Source organism: Schistocerca serialis, chromosome 7 (genome assembly GCF_023864345.2).
Source record: "Schistocerca serialis cubense isolate TAMUIC-IGC-003099 chromosome 7, iqSchSeri2.2, whole genome shotgun sequence".
NCBI lineage: Eukaryota > Metazoa > Arthropoda > Insecta > Orthoptera > Acrididae > Schistocerca > Schistocerca serialis.
In genome coordinates this window covers 607,644,740-607,668,336 of record NC_064644.1, presented here as the reverse complement: position 1 = coordinate 607,668,336, position 23,597 = coordinate 607,644,740, and the positions used below count along the sequence as shown (strand labels likewise).

Sequence of the window (23,597 nt, the reverse complement as noted above, 5' to 3'; positions counted from 1 at the left end):
ACACATAACAGTAAGCTTGTAACACGGGAAGGGTTTGGCTTAATAAAGAACATGTGTGTAAGAGCAAAAGTCCCATGCCATGTTCAGATGCTTTGATTTTTCGCTCGCACTTTCAGATTTGAAGTCACGTGACCGTAAACGCCATCTTGGATTTGAGCCACGAGGTTTTGGTGAGAAAAATATATTTACCGGGTTTAGAGAGAAGTTGGAAATGCCTTCAAGTAATCCCTTACCTCCCAAAGAAAATGCTTTATTCAAACGAATTCTGGTAAGTCTGTTTCTCTCCCGTGAATAATGTAGCTTTATACTCGTGTGTGCTGTGGTTTCATTTTGTTGTGAGGATATGAGATTTTTCATTTTAATGTATGTTACAAGATATGTATTACAAAAGCGCCTTTGCAGCACCTTCTATACACTTAGACAAACAAACTAGGCGCGTTTTCATTGATGATTTGCCATTCAGTCCGGCAGTGTTGTGGTATTGTGTATGTGATTATGTACCCTAACCTCAGCACTTTCCATCATAGTCATCCTCTACATCTCGGTTAAATTTTGCATCCAGATATTTGGATACAGCATGATGTCAGTACACGAAAATGCCATGGTAGAGAACCATTTCAAAGAAAAAATATATTGCCCGTATTTGATTCGTAAATGGATAGTTGTAAATAGAAATGTACAAATGTAAACACAAGATTATCAGTCACCGTTCTTCGTTGCAAATCAATTTCTAGCATGTGGTGTGTGCTAATTTTGCAATACTGTCAGTAGTTTTAATGACACATGAAATGTTATGCATCCGCAACTGTATTTTTCTTATGTTTACAGAAATGCTATGAACAAAAACAGTACAAAAATGGGTTGAAATTTGCGAAGCAGATTCTTACCAACCCAAAGTTTGCAGAACATGGGGGTGAGTAAAAATAATGAGTGGAATGAATATTTCTACTAAAAGTGAGTGTTGCATTCAAAATTCCTCGGATATTATGAAATATTTTCAAACATTTGTGATATGGTTGTTTGCCCTCACAACACCAGTTCGATTACGGTGATATCGTTTCAGACCAAGACATGCAATATAAAACAATTTTCATTGGTATGTTACCTCCCATGGGTATCCATAAGCATAGAAAAAGAGTAAATTTGTTTAAGAATGATAAATGGTGCGACCACTTACATTTTGTCAGCTGAAGTAGTATAGGTTTCACATCTAAACGTATGTAAAGGATTTAATTTTCAACTATTACATTAATGAGACTGCGTGGAATATATTGCTAATGGAGAATTGGCTTTTCAGGTAGCTATTGGGAATAGTTGTAAGTCATGATAGTTATTTTAGCAACTTCCATTTCACTCTGTTTTAGTCTCTGTCTGAGTGGTTGGTTATTATATCTATTGTTCCATGGCACCAATTACCATTTTGTGTCATGATTTTGTATTGATTTAATTTTTACCCATTTTTAATAACAATTTTTTTATATTCTGCAGAGACTCTTGCTATGAAAGGATTAACATTAAACTGCTTAGGTCGGAAAGAAGAAGCATATGAATATGTTAGAAGAGGTTTACGGAATGACTTAAGATCCCACGTTTGCTGGCACGTTTATGGGCTACTTCAACGTTCAGACAAGAAATACGATGAAGCAATCAAATGTTACAGAAATGCACTTAAGTGGGAGAAAGATAATATTCAAATTCTTCGGGATTTGTCTCTGTTACAGATTCAGATGCGAGACCTTGAAGGTTATCGAGTAGGTTTCATCATTATGAGTAGATATTACTTATATTTAAGAATTTTTTTATTGTTTTCACATAAATTGTCTGTGTATAGGACACCAGATACCAACTTTTTATGCTTCGTCCAACACAACGTGCCTCTTGGATTGGCTTTGGGATGGCGTACCATTTGCTTAAAGATTATGAAATGGCTCAGAACATATTGGAAACATTTCGTAAGACACAACTGGTAAGCATGTAGCTGTAGACTATCACAACAGTTTTCTGTAGGAGAGAGTGGAGTGTAAATTGATTAATTTGTTATATAAAAAAAGAAGACGTATCGTATAATCTCCTTGTTTCTCTATCTAGCAAAAAAGTTCATATGACTACGAGCATAGTGAATTGCTCCTGTATCAGAACATGGTTATCCAAGAGTCAGGAGCACTGGAAGAAGCACTTATCCATCTAAATAAATACTCCGACCAGATATGTGATAAACTTTCTGTTCTGGAAACCTGGGGTAAGTACTAGCTGCCCTTTAATTCTTTGCACTACACTTGCCTTCTTCCCCATCTCTCCACATTTTCTGAGTGCTCTTGATTCCTACATTCTGTAACGCTTTTCGATGGCTCACTTCCATCTTTCTCTGATTTGTCCTCCTTGTTTCTCCTCCTCCAGTTTAAAAGTGCAGTTACCATATCTGCAGCTCATTTGTTGCATTCTGCTATTGGTTATTGGTTGTTGATTGTTGTTGGTCCTACCTAATTGAGTGATGATAGCCAATGCAGTAACCAGTCTGTATTGCTCTGGCTAATAATGTTTTTTTCTGGAATATGTTACAATTTCCAAATTTCTAGTTAGGTTGGCACAAAATACACGTTTATAATGTTGGTTGTCATCACAAATATTTTATTCTGAATATGTCACTTTTCCACTTTTATGACTAGAGTGGCAACTAATGGCACAACTTAAATTGCTGCTAGTGAAATTAGTGGTAATGAAATTCATAACTTGTTTGTCACAAATATTTGGCAAATGTAAAATACTGGAATTTCTGAGGTTGAGGTTGTGGTTAGGGTGGCACCTAATAGCTCGGCTTAAATTGCTATGAGTGAAAAAAGAAAGCTAACTTTATTTATGAATCATACAAACCTACAAGTCAGCTAGCTGTACTTCCCATCATTCACCACAGTATCCATTATCAACAGCAGCACTCAGCAAAAATGCCATGGACACCATAAATGCAGTCCCTCCCCAGGGAGCTCGCCACACTGCCAATGGCTACCACAGGGCCCCAGCCTTTGTAGCATCTTTTCCCATACATGCTGCATTGCTGTCCCCTTGCTATACTTTTCCCCGCTCCCTTAGGGAATAAGTTTACGACATTTTTGAGAATGTGTTCTGCATTTCCAGTAACCTGACATCAGAACAGTCCCTCCACTATATTCACGTTCTTTGTTTCTTTCTTCGTTTCCCTTCTCCTGTCATTCCTCCGCTTTGGCGTTTGAGGTTCCCCTTTTTCTTCTTTCTCCCTGTGTGCTTCTGAAGTCTGAGGCACACATCTGATGCGTAACAGGTGACTGGGTAATGTGTAGTTCCCACCCCGTGGTACAGACCAGGCCCAGGAAGGGTGATTGCCTGAGCTGTTGCCTTTCCAAATTGCCAATTGGTCCTTCTGTGAGGTGTTCAAGAGTTGTGACCTGAGGTGTGAACAATCACCTAAGGTGTGTGAGCCCCCTATCAGGGGATTCCCCCAGTTGGAAGGAGTGCACCATCGGAGATGCAGGTGATCGTGTAGGATTTTCTTGCAGTGAGCCAAACATCATCTTCTCAGTCTACAGGCCCTCCCAGCTGCACCTTGGTTCCTTGTAGTTTCACATACTGAAGACAGTCAGTCTTTTGGTACGGTTAATCCCTTTATTATTCAGAAAGGTGTTTATGCAGTTGCTGGTGCTGTGAAATCCTACTCTCATTTACACAATGGCTTGTTGCTTTTGGAGACTACCTGTGATTCTCAAGCACAACTACTACTTGCAGCTTCACTCCTCCACGGTTCTTCTGTTCATTTCCAGTCTCATCAAACACTAAATTCTTTGTGTGATGTTATTTACACTAGGCTGCTCGATGGTATGACTGAGACAGAAATCCAAACTTATCTCCCTGGTCAGGATGTCATAGCGGGCCATTGGGTGATGAATAAGGTAAATGCATCCTTAGTGCCCACATGCACTCTTTTACTGACACTTGATAGAGTAGTGCTTCTATCAAAGATCGAGACTAAGAAGTTATCACAGTCTGACCGTACATTCTGAACCCAATGTGCTGCTACCCTTGTTGTCATTACATCCACACTCAAATGTCCTGTCAACACCTGGTCAAATGTGTAACCTTTGGTAGGGATGCTCATGAGAGTGATTGTCCCCCTCCTTCTCCCCACCGTATCGATTGCAATGGCAACCATGCAGTTTCCTCCTGAGATTGTCCCATGTATCTTGATGAGCAGGCTGTCCAGGAGATCCAGGTGAGGGAAAAAGTGCTTTACCCTGTCGCTCACAAGTTGTTGGCTAGTCAGAAACCCTGCGTTTTACCAGCCCGCACTTACAGTACTGTTCGTACTACATCTCACCCCACAAAGAACATGGCCATGCAGACAAGTGACCTCAAATTCAGCACCGTGGTTGTAAAATCGCCCAGTATCATAATAGTATCCCCATATCCTTCTCCTACAGCTGTGCAACAAGCCACCAAATTTTCGCATCACATGCCAAAATCGCCTGCTACATTATGATCAGGCCAGAAAGAACAGAAGGAATACTCCTGCGAAACTTTTTACATCCCTTCAGCCAACAAACATCTGAATAGTCACCTGCCATTCGCAAAGGCTCCAAGAAGTCAAACAAAGCCAACAGTCTCCTCCTTCGCCGACTTGGAGATCCTCTTCAGTGGTGTCACCACGATACTTTCACCAATCTCTGTGTCGCCGGTGCACACCATCAACCATTTTTCTGCCCTGGATCTGCAGACCGACTGAGGGAGAATGGCGACACCTCTGTAGATCTCGTGGAGTAAGATCCTCCAGCCTCTGCGCACTGGAGTAGAGTGTCTTCGAAGGCTGGCACTTGGCAGCCGCGTAGGTGACACCCTTTCATTTTTGCCCTTCTGCCCTTTCCCCATCATGACTCTTCTCCAGTGGAAAGTTTGCGGCCATAGATCCAAGGAAGAGGAATTACGGCTGCTCTTGGAATTTTAGTGTCCACTTGTTCTCTGCCTCCAGGAAACAAAATTGCATCCTCATGACCACTTTGACCTCCCACATTTCTTTCTGAACTACTATGCCCTTCTCCCCGAGGATGGTGTTCCATCTCATGGAGTCATACTGCTCATCCGGGATGCCGTTCATAGTCAAGCGGTCTCCCTGAACATCCGGTTACAAGCTGTTGCAGTCCACATTTCTGTTCCTCACTTCACCTTTTGCCTTTGTACCTTTTACATCCCTCCATCATTCTGTGTCACCACTGCAGACTTCCTTCAGCTTATTGAGCAACTCCCTCATCCCTCTTTGCTGCTTGGTGACTAATGCACACCATACCCTTTGGGCCTCTCCCAGAAAATGTCAGAGAGGTGCCCTCGTGGGTGACCAGCTCCATCAACTCAATGTCGTCTGCCTTAACGCTGGAGCACCCACGTTCCTACCAGACTCCATGTACACCTATTCCCATTTGGACCTCTCCTTCTGCACTGCACTGCCCTGCCCTGTTTGCCCATTGTCTCGAGTGGCCATTCTCTCTGATACATACTCGAGCGGCCGTCTCCCGTGTACTGTCCGTTTGCTGACTCCTAACCCACTTACATGCAAACCCAAATGGCAGCTTTCTAAGGCTGACCAGAGGCTTTACTCCTCCCTCTCCTTTGATGAACACCTTTTCCCCATTTATGATGCCCAGGTAATTTGTGCATGGAGACATACTCTCCAAATTTTTAACCATTATCTTATGATGCAAATTGTATTCGTTATAAACAGTTGTGTGCACAGTGTCTTCGCATTTTTCAGAATAGCAAAAAAGCTGTCTGGATTTCGCTTACTAGTTATTTAAATAATTCTGCTCCCTCTTCCATTTTGTGGACCAACCTCTTCCTGCTCTCTGGGACCAAGGTCCTTTCCCCAATTCCTGGCCTGACCATAGCAAATGATGTCCTAGTGGACCCCATTGCTATCTCCAACACCTTGGGACTCTATTTTGTGGAGATTTCAAGCTCCAACCACTATCACCCAGTCTTCCTCCATCGGAAACTAGTGGAACATTCTCTTCTCAGAGATGTGTGAGCTACAATGCCACTTTTACTGAGAGAGAGCTAGATCATGCTCACACTTCATCTTGATCCTCTGCCTCAGGGCCTGATTGATGTGTTCTTTCAAATGTTGCAGCACCTTTCTCTTGGAGGCAATCATTTTCTCTTTCATTCGTACAATTGCATCTGGACAGAGGGCACATTTCTGAGACATTGGCATGAAGCCACTGTCACACCCATACTCAAGCACAGTAAGGACAAACACCTTCCTGTAGCTACTGCCCCATTTATCTCACCATCTTTGTGTGCATGGTGATGGAACGTATGATTTCTGTTTCGCTGGTGTTGTGTCTTGGTATCTCACAATTTGCTAATCAATGCAAAGTGTGGTTTCGAGCACGCCGTTGTGCAGTTGACCATCTTATCACTTTGGCAATCCATGTCATGAATGGTTTTCTGCAGAAATACCAGACTATGGCCGTGTTTTTTGATTTGTAGAAAGCCTACGACACCTACTGGAGGACCGGTATCATCTGTACTCTGTACAAGTGGGGCATCTGAGGCCACCTGCCCCGTTTCCTTCAGGAATTTGTAAAAGACAGAGTTTTCAAGGTACACGTGCATTCTGCCTTGTCGTACACCTTTATCTACGAAACACTGTGCCTCAGGGTTCTGTCGTACTCTTTCCTATCGCCATTAATCCTATTATGGCCTGTCTTCCAATAGGCATCTCCAGCTCCCTTTTTGTTGATGATTTTGCTGTGTATTGCAGTTCTCCACAGACTCATTTCATAGAGTGGTGCCTTCATTGTTGTCTTGATCGTCTGTATTCATGGAGTGTCAACTGTGACTTTTGCTTTTCCACTGACAAAGCAATTTGTTTGAATTTTTAGCAGTGCACTTGGTTTCTTCCACTGTCTTTGCATCTTGAGCCTGTTGCTCTTCCGTTTATTGAAACTGCGAAATTCCTGGGGCTCCTGCTCAATAGGTCACTTTCTTGGTCCTCCCACATGTCTTATCTGGCCGCCCGCTGTGCCCAGTCCCTCACTGTCCATTTCCTCAGTGGTACATCCTGGGGAGTGGATTGGACACCACCCTGCTTTCGTACCAGTCTCCTGTTCATCCGAAACTAGGCTATGGGTGCTTCGTTTATGCATCTGCATGGTTGTCCGTCTTGTTGTTGTTGTTGATGTTGTTGTTGTGGTCTTCAGTCCTGAGACTGGTTTGATGCAGCTCTCCATGCTACTCTGTGTGTGCTAGCTTCATCATCTCCCAGTACCTACTGCAGCCTACATCCTTCTGAATCTGCTTAGTGTATTCATCTCTTGGTCTCCCTCTACGATTTTTACCCTCCACGCTGCCCTCCAGTACCAAATTGGTGATCCCTTGATGCCTCAGAACATGTCCTACCAACCGGTCCCTTCTTTTTATCAAGTTGTGCCTCAAACTCATCTTCTCCCCAATTCTACTCAATACCTCCTTATTAGTTATGTGATCTACCCATCTAATCTTCAGCATTCTTCTGTAGCACCACATTTCAAAAGCTTCTATTCTCTTCCTGTCCAAACTATTTATCGTCCATATTTCACTTCCATACATGGCTACACTCCATACAAATACTTTCAGAAACGACTTCCTGACACTTAAATCTATACTCGATGTTAACAAATTTCTCTTCTTCAGAAACGCTTTCCTTGCTATTGCCAATCTACATTTTATATCTTCTCTACTTCGACCATCATCAGTTATTTTGCTCCCCAAATAGCAAAACTCCTTTACTATTGTAAGTGCCTCATTTCCTAATCTAATTCCCTCAGCATCACCCGACTTAATTCGACTACATTCCATTATCCTCGTTTTGCTTTTGTTGATGTTCATCTTATATCCTCCTTTCAAGACACTGTCCATTCTGTTCAACTGCTCTTCCAAGTCCTTTGCTGTCTCTGACAGAATTACAATGTCATTGGCAAATCTCAAAGTTTTTATTTCTTCTCCATGGATTTTAATACTTACTGCGAACTTTTCTTTTGTTTCCCTTCCTGCTTACTCAATATACAGATTGAATAGCATCGGGGAGAGGCTACAACCCTGTCTCACTCCCTTCCCAACCACTGCTTCCCTTTCACGTCCTTCGACTCTTATAATTGCCATCTGGTTTCTGTACAAATTGTAAATAGCCTTTCGCTCCCTGTATTTTACCCCTGCCACCTTTAGAATTTGAAAGAGAGTATTCCAGTCAACATTGTCAAAAGCTTTCTCTAAGTCTACAAATGCTAGAAATGTAGGTTTGCCTTTCCTTAATCTTTCTTCTAAGATAAGTCGTAGGGTCAGTAATGCCTCACGTGTTCCAACATTTCTATGGCATCCAAGCTGGTCTTTCCCGAGGTCGGCTTATACCAGTTCTTCCATTCATTTGTAAAGAATTTATGTTAGTATTTTGCAGCTGTGACTTATTAAACTGATAGTTCGGTAATTTTCACATCTGTCAACACCTGCTTTTTTTGGGATTGGAATTATTATATACTTCTTGAATTCTGAGTGAATTTCGCCTGTCTCATACATCTTGCTCACCAGATGGCAGAGTTTTGTTAGGCCTGGCTCTTCCAAGGCTGTCAGTAGTTCTAATTGAATGTTGTCTACACCTGGGTCCTTGTTTCGACTTAGGTCTTTCAGTACTCTGTCAAACTCTTCATGAATTATCGTATCCCCCATTTCATCTTCATCTACCTCCTCTTCCATTTCCATAATATTGTCCTCAAGAACATCGCCCTGTATAGACCCTCTATATACTCCTTCCACCTTTCTGCTTTCCCTTCTGTCCTTAGAACTGGGTTTCCGTCTGAGCTCTTGATATTCATGCAAGTGGTTCTCTTTTCTCCAAAGGTATCTTTAATTTTCCTGTAGGCAGTATCTATCTTACCCCTAGTGACACGTGCCTCTACATTCTTATATTGTCCTCTAGCCATGCCTGCTTAGGCATTTTGCACTTCCTGTCGATCTCATTTTTAAAACGTTTTATTCCTTTTTGCTTGCTTCATTTACTGCATTTTTCTATTTTCTTCTTTCATCAATTAAATTCAATATTTCTTCTGTCACCCAAGGATTTCTACTAGCCCTCGTCTTTTTACCTACTTGATACTCTGCTGCCTTCACTACTTCATCCCTCAAAGCTACCCATTCTTCTTCTACTGTATTTCTTTCCCCCATTCCTGCCAATTGTTCCCTTATGCTCTCCCTGAAACTCTGTACAACCTCTGGTTCAGTCAGTTTATCCAGGTCCCATCTCCTTAAATTCCCATCTTTTTGCAGTTTCTTCAGTTTTAATCTACAGTTCATAACCAATAGATTGTGGTCAGAGTCGACATCTGCCCCTGGAAATGTCTTAAAATTTAAAATCTGGTTCCTAAATCTCTGTCTTACCATTATATAATCTATCTGAAACCTTTTAGTATCTCCAGGGTTCTTCCATGTATGTCCGTCTTATGCCCCTCAATACAACCCACCGTCGTGGCATCTGTTTGGCTGCTGATGCCTTTTACACTAGCTAGGTTGTGAGTCTGTATACAGAAGCTGCCGAACTACTGCTGTCATACTGCCATGATTTTCTTCTCAGCAGATACATATACTGTTTGTCTGCCATGCCTCGCCACCCATCCTATGCCTCCTTCTTCGATGACTCCTTTGATCACCAGTATGGGGTGCGTCCCTCTTCTGTTACCTCTTGGAGTTTGCTTTCAGCTATTGCTCCAACAGCTTAACTTCACACTACCTGCCACTTTCCCGATAGGCATGAACCCTTCACCACCGTGGCTTCGTGCACCAGCCCACGTTCACCTTGGACATCACTTGATTCTAAGGACACCACTCCAGACTCGCTCTATCGTCGTAAGTTTCTCGACCTTCACACAGAATTTCATGATAGTGCCTTTGTGTACACTGATGGTTCGCAGCCTAACCATTGTTGGGTATGCCTTTGTTGTTGGCACCAACACTTTTCAGTATCGGCTTCCAGAATACTGCTCAGTATTTACAGTGGAGGTCTTCGCCATGTATCAGGCCGTACAGTACATCCAGTGACACAGGCTTTTAAATTGTGTCATTTGCCCTGACTTTCTCAGTGTCCTTCAGAGCCCCTGTGTGCTTTACACCATTCATCCCTTCGTGCAATGGGTCCAGGAAAGCCATCACTTGCTCACTCTCGATGGAGCCACTGTGATGTTTGTGTGCGTTCCTGATCATGCCGATCTGGTGTGTAATGAGGCCGCTGACACTGCTGCCAAGGCTGCAGTCCTTGAATTTCGGCCCACTAGTTCTTCCATTCTCACAGACGATCTCTGTGTTGCCCTCTGTCAACAGATGGTGTCACTTTGATATCACAATTTTGTCTTCCCTTTATGGGAACAGTATCTGAATTAAACCCTTCCCAGTGGCTTGGCCGACCTCCTCCTGCCGAAAGGAGATCATTTTAGCCAGGTTGAATATTGGGCACTGTCCTTTTAGCCATCGCCATTTGTTAAGTGAAGATCTGCTACCACTTTGTTCTCATTGTCCTCAACTGTTGACAGTTCACCATTTCCAGACGGAATACCCGTTCTTTAACCAGTTACATTCTCATTTACGTTTGCCGTTTCAGTTATTGGCCGTTTCAGTGAACGACATGCGGGCTGTCAACCGCATTTAACTTTTTATCCATTATAGCAGTATGGCGAAGGACATTTGGTCTTTAATTCAGGACCCCCATTCTCTCTTGGAGTATTTTATGGACCTTTCTCCAAGCCCGTGTTTTTAGGTGTCTTTCCTTCCTTCGACTGGGCATAACATGTAGTTGTTTTAACCCCCTTTTTCACCTTCGTGTTCTGTGGTTCTGACGTGGGTGTATATGAGCCTAGTTTTTTTTGCGCCCTAAAATGAAACAGAACAAGAATCAACAGTTAATTTCCTCTTGTTCTGTGATCTGTGTTGCTCTCCAAGAAACACACTTCACTGATGACCATTCCCTACTCCAATCCTTAGACATTACTATGTGTTCTGTTGGAACTGTACTGGCCCGAACATAGCATCTAGAGGAGTCTGTACATTGGTTCCCACAGGTGTCGTCAGTGAGTGAATTAATCTCCGTATCATGTTGGAAGCTATAGCAGTGCAAGTGCACATTACCCCAACGATCATCATTTGTAACATATATTTATCTTTAGGTGGGATTCTTTACTTATCTTGAGATGACCACTTTAATCCAATAAATCACCCCCTTCCCTCCCCATTTTCCCCTTTTAATCTACTTGGGGACGTGCGCCATCTCCAGTGGGGAAGTACCAGTTTGTCTGCGAGAGCCCTCTGACTTACTAGCTTCTTCCCAATTTTGACTGATGTCTCTCTCCTCAGTGGCTGTACTCCTACCCACTTTAGTCCCGCCCTAGGCACCTTTTCGCCTATCAATCTTATATTATTTTCCTCTAGTTCTGTGGTTTCACTACAGTGGTCACTGCATGGCGATCTTTGTGACACTGCTGAATTTACTACGATCCTGTCACTTCATTGTCGCCACTCAGTGAACCACGTACTTTGTTGGGCTCTTGAAAGAGCCTGCTGGCAGTTGTGTACTTCTGTGTTCACTTTTACCCCCTTTTCTGTCAGATTGTATTGATGGGATTGTGGGAGACCTCTCCGTCATAGCCACTTGCGCCACTGGAACTGCTATCGGGCTTTCTTCAGACCAATTCTGGGCCATTGTCATGGTGGACCAGTGACATTGCAACAGCTATTCAGTATTGTCAAAAGGCCCCTGCAATATCTCAAGTGACATGCTTCACTGACCATCTTCATCACTTTTAAGCAGCTCTGTGCAAAGGCTCTCAATCTAATGAAACACAGTAAGAAGATATGCTGGAAATTTTACATCTCCACCTTGAGAATTCACACATATTCGTCCCATAAGCAGTGCAAGCTCCGTAGTATGTTGGGCTCAAAAAATCAACTAGTGTCCTGAGTGTCTTCGGTGATAGTGATGTGACAGTCCTTGCTAAGCACCTCGTGACCCACTTTGCAATTGCGTTGGTGTCCTCTTCTTACCTGACTGTCTTGCAAATGCATGAAAATCATGTTAGAGACATCCCCTCTCCTTTACCTCCTATCACGCCAAAGTATATAATGAATGTTTTGCTGACTCTTGACTTGTCACACAATGTAGACCCAGAGCCTGATGAACGTCATAATCAAATGATGCAACATCTGAATGTCATTCAAAAACTTGTCCTGTTCAGGTTCTTCAACCATGTTCGGTTAGAAGTGTTTTCCCTTCACAGTGACCAGATGGTATCATTATCCCAATTCCTAAACCAGACAAAAACCCAACATGCATTGCCACCTAATGACTGATTAGCCTCACCAGTGAGCTAAGCAAACTCTTTGATAAGGCTGAAAGCCTGATAATTATGTTATGTTCTTGAATCCTTTGTCCCACTGTCAGTGTGTTTCCTGGGAGGGACGATCCACAACTGACCATCTGGTGTAGTTGGAAACGGCAATCTGACGCTTTTTCTAAACACCAACATGTCATTGCAATCATTATTGACACCATCACATTTTACTTACTTTAAATGAATGAGAATTTGTATTTGTAAATTTTTGTCCCGCCTATTTTTCAGGTTAGAATTGATACTTCTCAGCTCCCCCCACAGATCCCTCCACCAGGCTCTGTGCTGGTTGTTACACTGTTCCTCTCATTGCCATCAATGGGCTAGTGGCGTCCATTGTACCAGCAGCCACCTCTGCTCTGTATGTTGATGACTCTCACATTCAGTGTCACTAAAGGCTAGCTGGATGCATCTGCTTCCTTGCGCTCACATTTTGGGTGCAGTTCACACTACACTCCGCCATATTTGCTATGCCATGGTCTCATCTCTGTTGGACTATGGTTGGCAGTTCTGTGGCTCAGCAGTACCTTCAGCTTGGAAATTGTTGGAACCAGAGTGTTATTATGCAGTAAGACTTGTCACTGATACCATCCAGACTAGTCCTGTAGACAGTCTTCTTGATGTCATTTGCGACAGTACCAACTTTTTCTCACATATGCATTTGATGGTTTCCTAATCATCCAACTTATCAAATTCTTTTTGCATACATGGATCATTGACACCCCCCCCCCCCCCCTCAACACTTGCCATTGGGTGGCATTACCAGTTCGAGTGATCCTCTGAAGTCCTTCGACGTGACATCCGTCCAACCTCCTTAGAATCTCCATCTCATGTGTTTTCCCACACACTCATTGCATTGGTTAGTGGTGAGATACGAATTTAGGCCAGTCTGTTTCAAAGACCTAAAGTTTCAGCCAGACCCTTCAATGACTCTTCCTCTCACAAGGAAACATCACCAACTTGATCTCATATCTTAAGGAAAGAAAAATATGCTTGTGGGGTACTTGTCCTAGAAATCATTCCTGCATGAACATTTATGCTGTGATTGTGATAATACACACTTACGATTTTCTAAATGTACAGCTTTTAAATATTTGTGTGCTCCCATTGTTTGTCACTCACTCTGCAGCTGCCTAATGCTCAAGTGCTAAATACAGTATAGCAGAATGACAGAAAGAGCCCTACTATTCATGAGATGTTGAAGGTTGAAGGTGAGGGAAGATGAGGGGGGAGGTGGTCACGTCTGCGAAACGTAAATTGAAATCTTGTTCGAGAACGTGTTGTTTTATGCAAAAAGAGAATATAACATGTCAACTTGGTGCGCATACATGTTCAGTGTAAAATCAAAATAAATAAACCTAGGCAACAGAAGAATTATTGTAAAATGAAGTAAATATTTCAATTTACTATTTAATCTTGCCAATCGCATTGCAACAGAACCAGCTCCTGAAATGTACTTCACTTTAATCATGTCAGCTTTACAATTCAAAGAAAATAGCACATCTAATTAAATAGCACTTTGCCATGTACACTAATTTTTGAAAGATTGACTTTCAGCAGGTCATAACTTTGTACTGTCAGAATTACAGACCAAATTTTTCTGCAGTATTGATTGTTGGAGCTGGTATCTTGCAAGTGTGCTTTTGTCTTCTCAAAATATGAGGCCAAGTTGGTGATGATTCCTTGTAAGCTCTTCAGTAATATCTGGCTAGTACTGTAAGTGTTCACTGACAGCTCTAAAACTGTCTGTAGGACAGAGTATGCTTTTACGTCTCCCACCTGAGAGGAACAACATTTGTTCATGGGAATGTGTAGTGTTTTTGCAGTGGAGCTGATAGCCGTTGCTAGAGCCCTACATTTTTCTTAAACAGACCTCCCTCTACCACAATTTCATTTGTAGTGATTCAGTGTGCAGTCTCCAGACTATAGATCAGTATTAGTCCCGTCACCCGTTGATATCTGTTATTCGTGACTTTCTCCCTGGCCTCAGTCATACTGCCTGCTCAGTTGCCTTCCTCTGGGTCTGAAGTCATGTGAATATCCCAGGGAATGAACCAGCTGGCCATTTGGCTATAAAAGTGATTAATCGCCCAACATTTGCTTTGAGGATCCCAGTTGAGGATTTGTGGGTGCAGATAAGACTTCTCCCCGTTCTGAATATCTGACAGGCTACTGCCTTCGCTAGTAAACTCCTCACTGTCAAGAAGCCTGCTGCTGCATGGCGCTAGTCCGTCCACTGTCCCTTATTGCCTCAGAGTAGGTCTTACCAGATTAACCGTCCACCCCCGGTAGCTGAGTGGTCAGCGGCGACAGAATATCAATCCTAATCGTCTGGTTTCGATTCTTGGCTGGGTCAGAGATTTTCTTCGCTCAGGGACTGGGTGTCGTGTTGTCCTAATCTTCATTATTTCCTCCCCATCGAAGTGCAAGTCGCCACAGTGGCGTCAAATCGAAAGACTTAAACCTGGCCCTAATCACAAGACATTTACCAGATTAACACATAGTTTCAGTTTATGAATGAGCTAATCCCTACATTTTTGTTATGGAGCTTTATAGATAGTATTGGTGTCTAATGTTGACGGACGACTCACAGACACTGGAACTGGTTCACTGTTCCAGAATTGGGCTTGGTGGTTGGAAGTAGGAACATCTGCCATTTCATGCTTGATCTGGGGGATCCTTGACCATACCTCTTTCGCCAGGAGCCCTCTTTTACTCTATTTTAATTGCTTTTAGATGCAATTAGACAGGGGTGGCCCCCCCTGCAGGTCCGGGGGTTAGAATAGGCCCGAGGTATTCCTGCCTGTCATAAGAGGCGACTAAAAGGAGTTTCACACGTTTCTGCCTTTGTGATGGTCCCCTGCAGAGTTTGACCTCCATTCTTCAAAATTTTCCTGAAGAGCGAGCCAACTGGGGAAGGGCACCTTAAATGGTGCATTGTGTCCATCGTGCATTGAGATCTTTAGCACACTTTCTCATCGTTGCATTACAGTCCCACCCATTCTCCATCTCTTGGTCGAGGACACATTCCTGGGTGCATTTTCCACCGTGCACTATGCAGTGTCGCTTTCTGCGTCAACGATGACCATGGACTTCTTTGCGCCTGATATCTGGCACGGTAGCCAAGCCGTTGTGGGGGGGGGGGGTCCGCCATGTACCCTATTGGTTGTAGCCTCCTGACCACACAAGGATAGCTCTTCTGATGCCTGTGCCATTAACTCTCCAAGTATGCCAAGGGGTAGATGCCCATCCCCCTAAGGCATCGGGACTCCTGGCAATGGCCGTCCTGCCAGGTGGCCTTTTTCTGTGGCTGGGTGGCGCCCGTGGGGAGTGCCCCTGGTTGGAGTGGGTGGCATCAAGGCAGATGACACATGATGGAGCATAATACATCATCTCTTGCTGGTGGTCAAACACCAGCAGTCTAAGCATTCACGGGCTCAATTTAATGCACCGAAGTACGACCCCATATCATTCCTCTTCCTGGCCACACCATGGGAGGAACGTTAGGCTAAGGATGGCAGTGGCTCTTACTCAACCCAGTTCCTTCTATGTTCAAGAGCTGATGATGATGAAGCCTCAGTTTTTTGTTGAGCATTTAGAGGACAAGTTTGGGGAGGTGGAGGGCTTGTCCAAAATAAGATACGGGTCAGTTTTGATCAAAACAGCATCCTCTGCCCAGTCACAGGCTTTACTCGCTTGTGACAAGCTGGGGGATGTTTATGTAACCATCACGCCCCATAAGACTTTAAATATGGTCCAGGGTATCACATTTCACAGGGACCTTCTTTTGCAGTGACATCGTCTTATGCTACCGCTACAACAGTTCTAGCACCATCAGCTCTGCCAACCCCAGTCAACTCTCAGAGCCAGAAGACTACACCTGCCCCCTTGATGGTGGAGGCCACTTCCCTCCCTGTTGCTCCGGCACCACCAACTTCAAGAGCAACACCCGCCCAACCAAAGGGCTGAGCTGGAGAAGGGTAAGTCTTCTTCGGCTGCTCTCGCTAGGAAGGGGTCCCTTGGGTCACTCCCTTCCCAGATTCCTGCTAGTGGGGAAGATGACACCTGCCACTGGCTGAAGAGCCCCCCAAAAGCAGCTGGTCGCAGGGCTTCACGCTCATCCTCAGTCCTGAATCAGTGAAGTCATCCCAGCCAGGGAAACCCAAGGAACAGCGAGAGAAATCCAAAAAGAATGGCCCCAATACCAAGGTAATTGCGGTGGCACTCACACCAGTTCTACCTCCAAGCTCTGCATCTGTGGATGAGGTGGACATTATGGCATCCGCGGAGGACCTAGATCTCGCTGGACCCTCAGACAAAATGGATATAGACTGCTCAGGCAAGAAGTCAGTGGCAGCAGGTGACCCTGAGGTGTAAACTGCCTCATTGAATGTTCCATACCTTCCCAGTCCAACGATGACATCATCCTCCAGTGGAATTGCGGCGGTTTTTTCCACCACCTGGCTGAGCTACAGCAACTGTTAAGTTTTACACTTGCTATCTGCGTTGCCCTCCAGGAAACCTGATTGCCAGTTCCTGCATCTACAAAGCCTATCCAGCTTCCTTGTACCTCCCTTCACACCCTTTCAAGCTGTCACGTGCTTTCTTGCACATGCCCTAAGGCTGTCATGCTTGACTCCGTACTCTTTCAGGCTGTCACGTCCTTGCCTTCATACACTCTGTTAGCCCAGCCCCTGCCTCCACTCCCCCTCGTGCAGCTCAATCCTTTCTTCCACACCCGTTCTTGCTGATCTATCCCTGCCTCCGTGCACCCTTTTGCTTCCCGATCTGCTTGTGCCCAGAATAAATCTCAAGTTCAAGTGTGGGAAATTTTTCTAATTGTTTGCATAGCTTAAGTTTGACATGGGGTGTGGTTAGGAGCATGGTATTTACATAGTTAAATGTGGGAAACTGTCTTAAAGTCTCTTCGAAGTTTGTCGGTACACCAGCTCGTGTCATGAATCTGCTGGACTCACTTGATAGGTGGCTCGCACTCATCTGTGTGTTGGGGAACTGGGTATTTTATTATGTTGAGGTATCCTGACAGGTACTGCTATTTTCTGGATTGTGTGAATGATATTTTTCTGAAATTGTGGTAGTGTGTCTTCACTCTCATAGATCCTACACACCAACTTGAATATTCATTTGGTTACTACTTGCCCCAGCGATGTTAAAAATTACAGGGTATTGTTATATATTTATATATCCCTTCCGTCTTATTTATTCACAAGTCTTCCGAAGCTCCCCGGTTGTCAGCACTCATTGCCTCAACACCCATATGTCCTCCCTGACTGCTCGTGCTCTGCCTCACCATCCTTCTTCCTGGCTGTCTGCTCTCCAACTCGGCACGGCTCTTTCTGGCTGTCTGCTGATGCCTTCCCCCATTCCCTACTGGTTGTGCTCACTGCCTCAACTCCTGTGTCCAGTGGCATCCAGTGTTTCAGTCCCACTTCATCTCCACTCCTCACCTGTCTGCCAATGAGTCTGTACCTCCCAACCCCAACTTTCCATCCTTGTCCAGACACTCTCCCTGCCTGGCAAACCCAATGTCTGAAAAACCAACACCCCCCCCCCCCCCCTCCACCCCTCTTACGTTTTTGCATCCAGTTCTTCCCCTGTTGCCTCACTGCCGCTTCAGCCTCCCATGTGCCTCCTGACCACTGACTGCCATTTGACTCTGATGTTTGACCTGCCCATCACTGCTGTTTCTGCCTCTGATGCTTGTCCTGTCCGTTCACTGCCATTTCTGCATCTTGTCCTTCTCCTGTCCTCTCAGTGCTGTTTCTGCCTCAGCAGTTCATCTTTTCACTCAGTGCTCTTTCTACTCTGAGCATCCCCTCTCCAGTCACTGCTGTTTATGCATTCAGGCTCCAGCCCCCTCCCCCCTCCCCCCTCCCCCTCCACCCTGCACCCTGCACTCTCTTCCATTGCCTGCCATTCCTGCTGCAGTGGTCCTCCCCTGTGCACTAACTGCTTGTATTGCCTGGAGTGCTCTCCCCACCCACCTTGCCGCCATTTTTACCTCTGACGTGTCCTCTGTGCATTCACTTCCATTTCTACCTGTGGCATGTCCCCTGTGTATTCGCTGCTATTTCTGTCTCAAGTGCTTCCCCTGCACACTCTCAGCCATTTCTGCCTCCTATGCTGTCACTGTCCACTCGCTGCCATTTCAACATTCGTGCCCCCTTCTGTGCACTTACTGCCGTATCTGCCTATAGTCTACACCTTACTGATTTACTGCCGTTTCTGCTCCAGTGTTCTCATATTGTCTACTGACTGCTGTTTCTGCTCTGGTGTTTCCGCCTGTCAACTCACTGACGTGTTTGCTATAGTGTTCCCCCTGTCAACTCGTTGCCATTTTTGCTTCATTGTGCCCCATGTTGATTCACTGCTGGTTGTGCTTCAGTGCTTCTGCTTTCAACTCATTGCTGTTTCTGCCTCTGGTGCTGTCCCGGTCTGCTCACTCCTATTTCTGCTTCTGGAGTTCCCCTGACCATTTTCTGCAGTTTCTTCCACCAGTGTTTCCTCTGTCCACCCACTGCTGTTTCAGCCACTAAGGCTTGTCCCGTCACTGACTGCCATTTCTGCCTCTGATGTCTGTCCTGTCCACTCACTGCCATTTCTGCCTCTGATGCCTGTCCTGTCCACTCACTGCCATTTCTGCCTCCGATGCCTGTCCTGTCCTCTCACTGCCATTTGTGCCTCCAGTGCCTGTCCTGTCCACTCACTGCTGTTTGTATCTCCAAAGCCTTTCCTATCCACTCACTGCTGTTTCTGCCTCCAGTGCTTCCCCTGCCTGCTCACTGCTGTTTCTGCTTGTGGTGCTTGTCCAGTCCACCCACTGATATTTCTCCTTCTGGTGCTTCTGTTGTCCACTCACTTACACTGTGGCTTACACAGTTCACCACTCATTTTTCTGCTTCTAGTGCTCCTTCTGTACACTCTCTCTCATCCAGTTCAGCCACCTTGTATAATTTGCTGATTAGATGCAATTTTACCTTCTGTGGCACTCGTTGTGTACTCAATATTATTTGTTACTTTAAACCTTTCTGATAGTTGGTGTTTCAGCATCCAGGGTGCTCCTGTTCACTAGCTGCTCTTTTTGTGAGTTCGTGTGTACTGCACATGGGCCCTGACCTTACTGGGCTGCATTTCCTTCCCCACGCCCCTCCCTCCCTGTCCTTGCTTCTTCCCCTCTGCCCTCCCTCCTACCCCTATCTTGGTCTTCTTACGTATATCAACCTGGCTATCCAACTGGTTTCTTGTATTCCTTCTATTTTTGTTCCTCTTGTCTTTTCTTCTCCATCTTTCATTTTTGGCATTTTTGGTTTCCCTTTGGGGTTTGACCTCCACTTGTAAATTTTGTGTCCCTCTCTCCCTATCTTTCCTATGTACCTTCTCCACCGTAGCCCCCTGCGCTGCTAGGTCGCTAGCTTGCATGTAGCCAGTCCGTGTGGTGGGGCTGAGCTCCCTGACAACAATGGACCACACTTACGATATCTGAACTCTTGCCGCCCCAAGTAAGCCTAGATGATGTTGCTTGTCATCCTGGAGCATTGGAACTCCTGGCAACAGCCGTCATACAAGATGGCCATTGCTGTGGCTCGGTGGCGCCCACAGGGAGACCACCTGATCCGAGTCCATGTTATTACGACAGTTGCTTTGTGTGTGAAACGTATTAAGCTCCAAAAAACTGGCCGTTCTTCTATGGCCATCTCTTCAGTTGACAATGGATCATTTAATGCTGCTTCCTAAGACCCTGGCCTTCCATTCACTGGCTACACCCAGGGAGGAGGGCCAGGCTCACTGGCCTAGGGTGAATCACTTTCACTACCTGGTCTGCACTAGGATTGATGGGGATGTCTTCACACCCGGCAAACCATTATCTTTTGTGGAAAATATCCCAGACAAGTTTGGTGAAGTGGAGTCTCTCAGTAAGAAGCAGCTGTGTTTGCTGTTGATCAAAATATCGTCTGCTGCCCAATCAGCAGCCCTTTGATCTTGTGACCACCTAGTCAACGTTCCAGAGTCCATTACTCCTCACCAGTCCCTCGACTGTCTGTCGTACACTGAGGCTGGTCAGAAATATGACAGTCTTTAGCCCATGTTGATGACTTTGCCTCTGTTACAGATGTCCTATCATCCTGTCCCTTCTCCTTATCAGTGTTTTCCACATATTCCTTTCCTCTCCGATTCTGCGTAGAACCTCCTCATTCCTTACCTTATCAGTCCACCACATCTCAAATGCTTCGATTCTCTTCTGTTCTGGTTTTCCCACAGTCCATGTTTCACTACCATACAATGCTGTACTCCAGATGTACATCCTCAGAAATTTCTTCCTCAAATTAAGGCCGGTATTTGATATTAGTAGACTTCTCTTGGCCAGAATTGCCTTTTTTGCCGTAGCGAGTCTGCTTTTGATGTCCTCCTTGCTCCGTCCATCATTGGTTATTTTACTGCCTAGGTAGCAGAATTCCTTAACTTCATTGACTTCGTGACCATCAATCATGATAAGTTTCTCGCTGTTCTCATTTCTACTACTTTTCATTACCTTCGTCTTTCTCCGATTTACTCTCAAACCATACTGTGTACTCATTAGACTGTTCATTCCATTCAGCAGATCATTTAATTCTTCTTCACTTTCACTCAGGATAGCAATGTCATCAGCAAATCGTATCATTGATATCCTTTCACCTTGTATTTTTATTCCACTCCTGAACCTTTCTTTTATTTCCATCATTGCTTCCTCGATGTAGGGATTGAAGAGTAGGGGCGAAAGGCTACAGCCTTGTCTCACACCCTTCTCAATACGAGCACTTCGTTCTTGATCGTCCACTCTTATTATTCCCTCTTGGTTGTTGTACATATTGTATATGACCCATCTCTCCCTATAGCTTACCCCTACTTTTTTCAGAATCTCGAACAGCTTGCACCATTTTATATTGTCGAACGCTTTTTCCAGGTCGACAAATCCTATGAACATGTCTTGATTTTTCTTTAGCCTTGCTTCCATTATTAGCCGTAACGTCAGAATTGCCTCTCTCGTCCCTTTACTTCTCCTAAAGCCAAACTGATTGTCACCTAGCGCATTCTCAATTTTCTTTTACATTCTTCTGTATATTATTCTTGTAAGCAGCTTCGATGCATGAGCTGTTAAGCTGATTGTGCGATAATTCTCGCACATGTCAGCTCTTGCCGTCTTCGGAATTGTGTGGATGATGCTTTTCCGAAAGTCAGATGGTATGTCGCCAGATCATATATTCTACACACAAACGTGAATAGTCGTTTTGTTGCCACTTCCCCCAATGATTTTAGAAATTCTGATGGAATTTTATCTATCCCTTCTGCCTTATTTGACCGTAAGTCCTCCAAAGCTCTTTTAAATTCCGATTCTAATACTGGATCCCCTATCTTTTCTAAATCGACTCCTTTTTCTTCTTCTATCACATCAGACAAATTTTCACCCTCATAGAGGCTTTCAATGTATTCTTTCCACCTATCTGCTCTCTCCTCTGCATTTAACAGTGGAATTCCCGTTGCACTCTTAATGTTACCACCGTTGCTTTTAATGTCACCAAAGGTTGTTTTGACTTTCCTGTATGCTGAGTCTGTCCTTCCGACAATCATATCTTTTTCGATGTCTTCACATTTTTTCTGCAGCCATTTCGTCGTAGCTTCCGTGCACTTCCTCTTTATTTCATTCCTCAGCAACTTGTATTTCTGTATTCCTGATTTTCCCGGAACATGTTTGTACTTCCTCCTTTCATCAATCAACTGAAGTATTTCTTCTGTTACCCATGGTTTCTTTGCAGCTACTTTCTTTGTCCTATGTTTTCCTTCCCAACTTCTGTGATGGCCCTTTTTAGAGATGTCCATTCCTTTTCAACTGTACTGCCTACTGTGCTATTCCTTATTGCTGTATCTATAGCGTTAGAGAACTTCAAACATATCTCGTCATTCCTTAGTACTTCCATATCCCACTTCTTTGCTTATTGATTCTTCCTGTTCAATGTCTTGAACTTCAGTGTACTCTTCATCACTACTATATTGTGATCTGAGTCTATATCTGAGTCTTGGAAAAGGCCGGGAGATACGGGAAGATTTCAATTAGATTACATACTGCATTACCCTTTCAATATCCTCATACACTTTCTCTATCTGTTCATCTTCAGCTTGCGACGTCGTCATGTATACCTGAACTATTGTTGTCGATGTTGGTCTGCTGTCGATTCTGATTAGAACAACCCGGTCATTGAACTGTTCACAGTAACACACCCTCTGCCCTACCTTCCTATTCATAACGAATCCTACACCTGTTATACCATTTTCTGCTGCTGTTGATATTACCCGATACTCATCTGACCAGAAATCCTTGTCTTCCTTCCACTTCACTTCACTGACCCCTGCTATATCTAGATTGAGCCTTTGCATTTCCCTTTTCAGATTTTCTAGTTTCCCTACCACGTTCAAGCTTCTAACATTCCACGCCCCGACTCGTAGAACGTTATCCTTTCGTTGGTTATTCAATTTTTTTCTCATGGTAACCTCCCCCTTGGCAGTCCCCTCCCGGAGATCCGAATGGGGGACTATTCCGGAATCTTTTGCCAATGGAGAGATCATCATGACACTTCTTCAAATACAGGCCACATGTGTTGTGGATACACGTTACGTGTCTTTAATGCAGTGGTTTCCATTGCCTTCTGCATCCTCATGTCATTGATCATTGCTGATTCTTCCGCCTTTAGGGGCAGTTTCCCACCCCTAGGACAAGAGAGTGCCCTGAACCTCTATCCGCTCCTCCGCCCTCTTTGACAAGGCTGTTGGCAGAATGAGGCTGACTTCTTACGCCGGCTGATTATTTATCAAAATTTAGGCTGTGGCGGGGATCGAACCCGGGACCGAAGACGTTTTGATTATGAATCAAAGACGCTACCCCTAGACCATGGGTACTAGAACCTTCCCTCATTGACTATAAAAGGGAAGAGGAAGAGATATAAATCCCAAGTTATGGTTCTTCCAGTGTCTCTGGAGGCGCCGTCTCCTCTCGCGCAACCTGAGTCTGATGTCATATTTATGGGTATCAGGCCGTTCTCATTGGGTTGAATGGTTACTCGGTGGCACGATTGGCTCCAGCCGATATGCGTCCCATTTGGATCTCTGTTCCGTGCTTATTCA

The 23,597-nt window shown here is 44.5% G+C and overlaps 1 protein-coding gene across 1 annotated transcript in view; it reads left to right on the top strand.

Annotated features, from left to right (window-relative positions):
* The first annotated feature begins 117 nt into the window (after nucleotides 1-117).
* LOC126412683 (N-alpha-acetyltransferase 15, NatA auxiliary subunit) overlaps nucleotides 118-23,597 on the top strand; it is a 282,849-nt gene continuing 259,369 nt past the window's right edge. Inside the window, exons 1-5 of the mRNA XM_050082390.1 lie at nucleotides 118-268; nucleotides 829-913; nucleotides 1,489-1,751; nucleotides 1,832-1,966; nucleotides 2,089-2,239. Of these exons, the coding sequence (XP_049938347.1) occupies nucleotides 212-268; nucleotides 829-913; nucleotides 1,489-1,751; nucleotides 1,832-1,966; nucleotides 2,089-2,239 (691 nt within the window). The 5' untranslated portion in view covers nucleotides 118-211. The remainder of the gene's footprint in view (nucleotides 269-828; nucleotides 914-1,488; nucleotides 1,752-1,831; nucleotides 1,967-2,088; nucleotides 2,240-23,597) is intronic.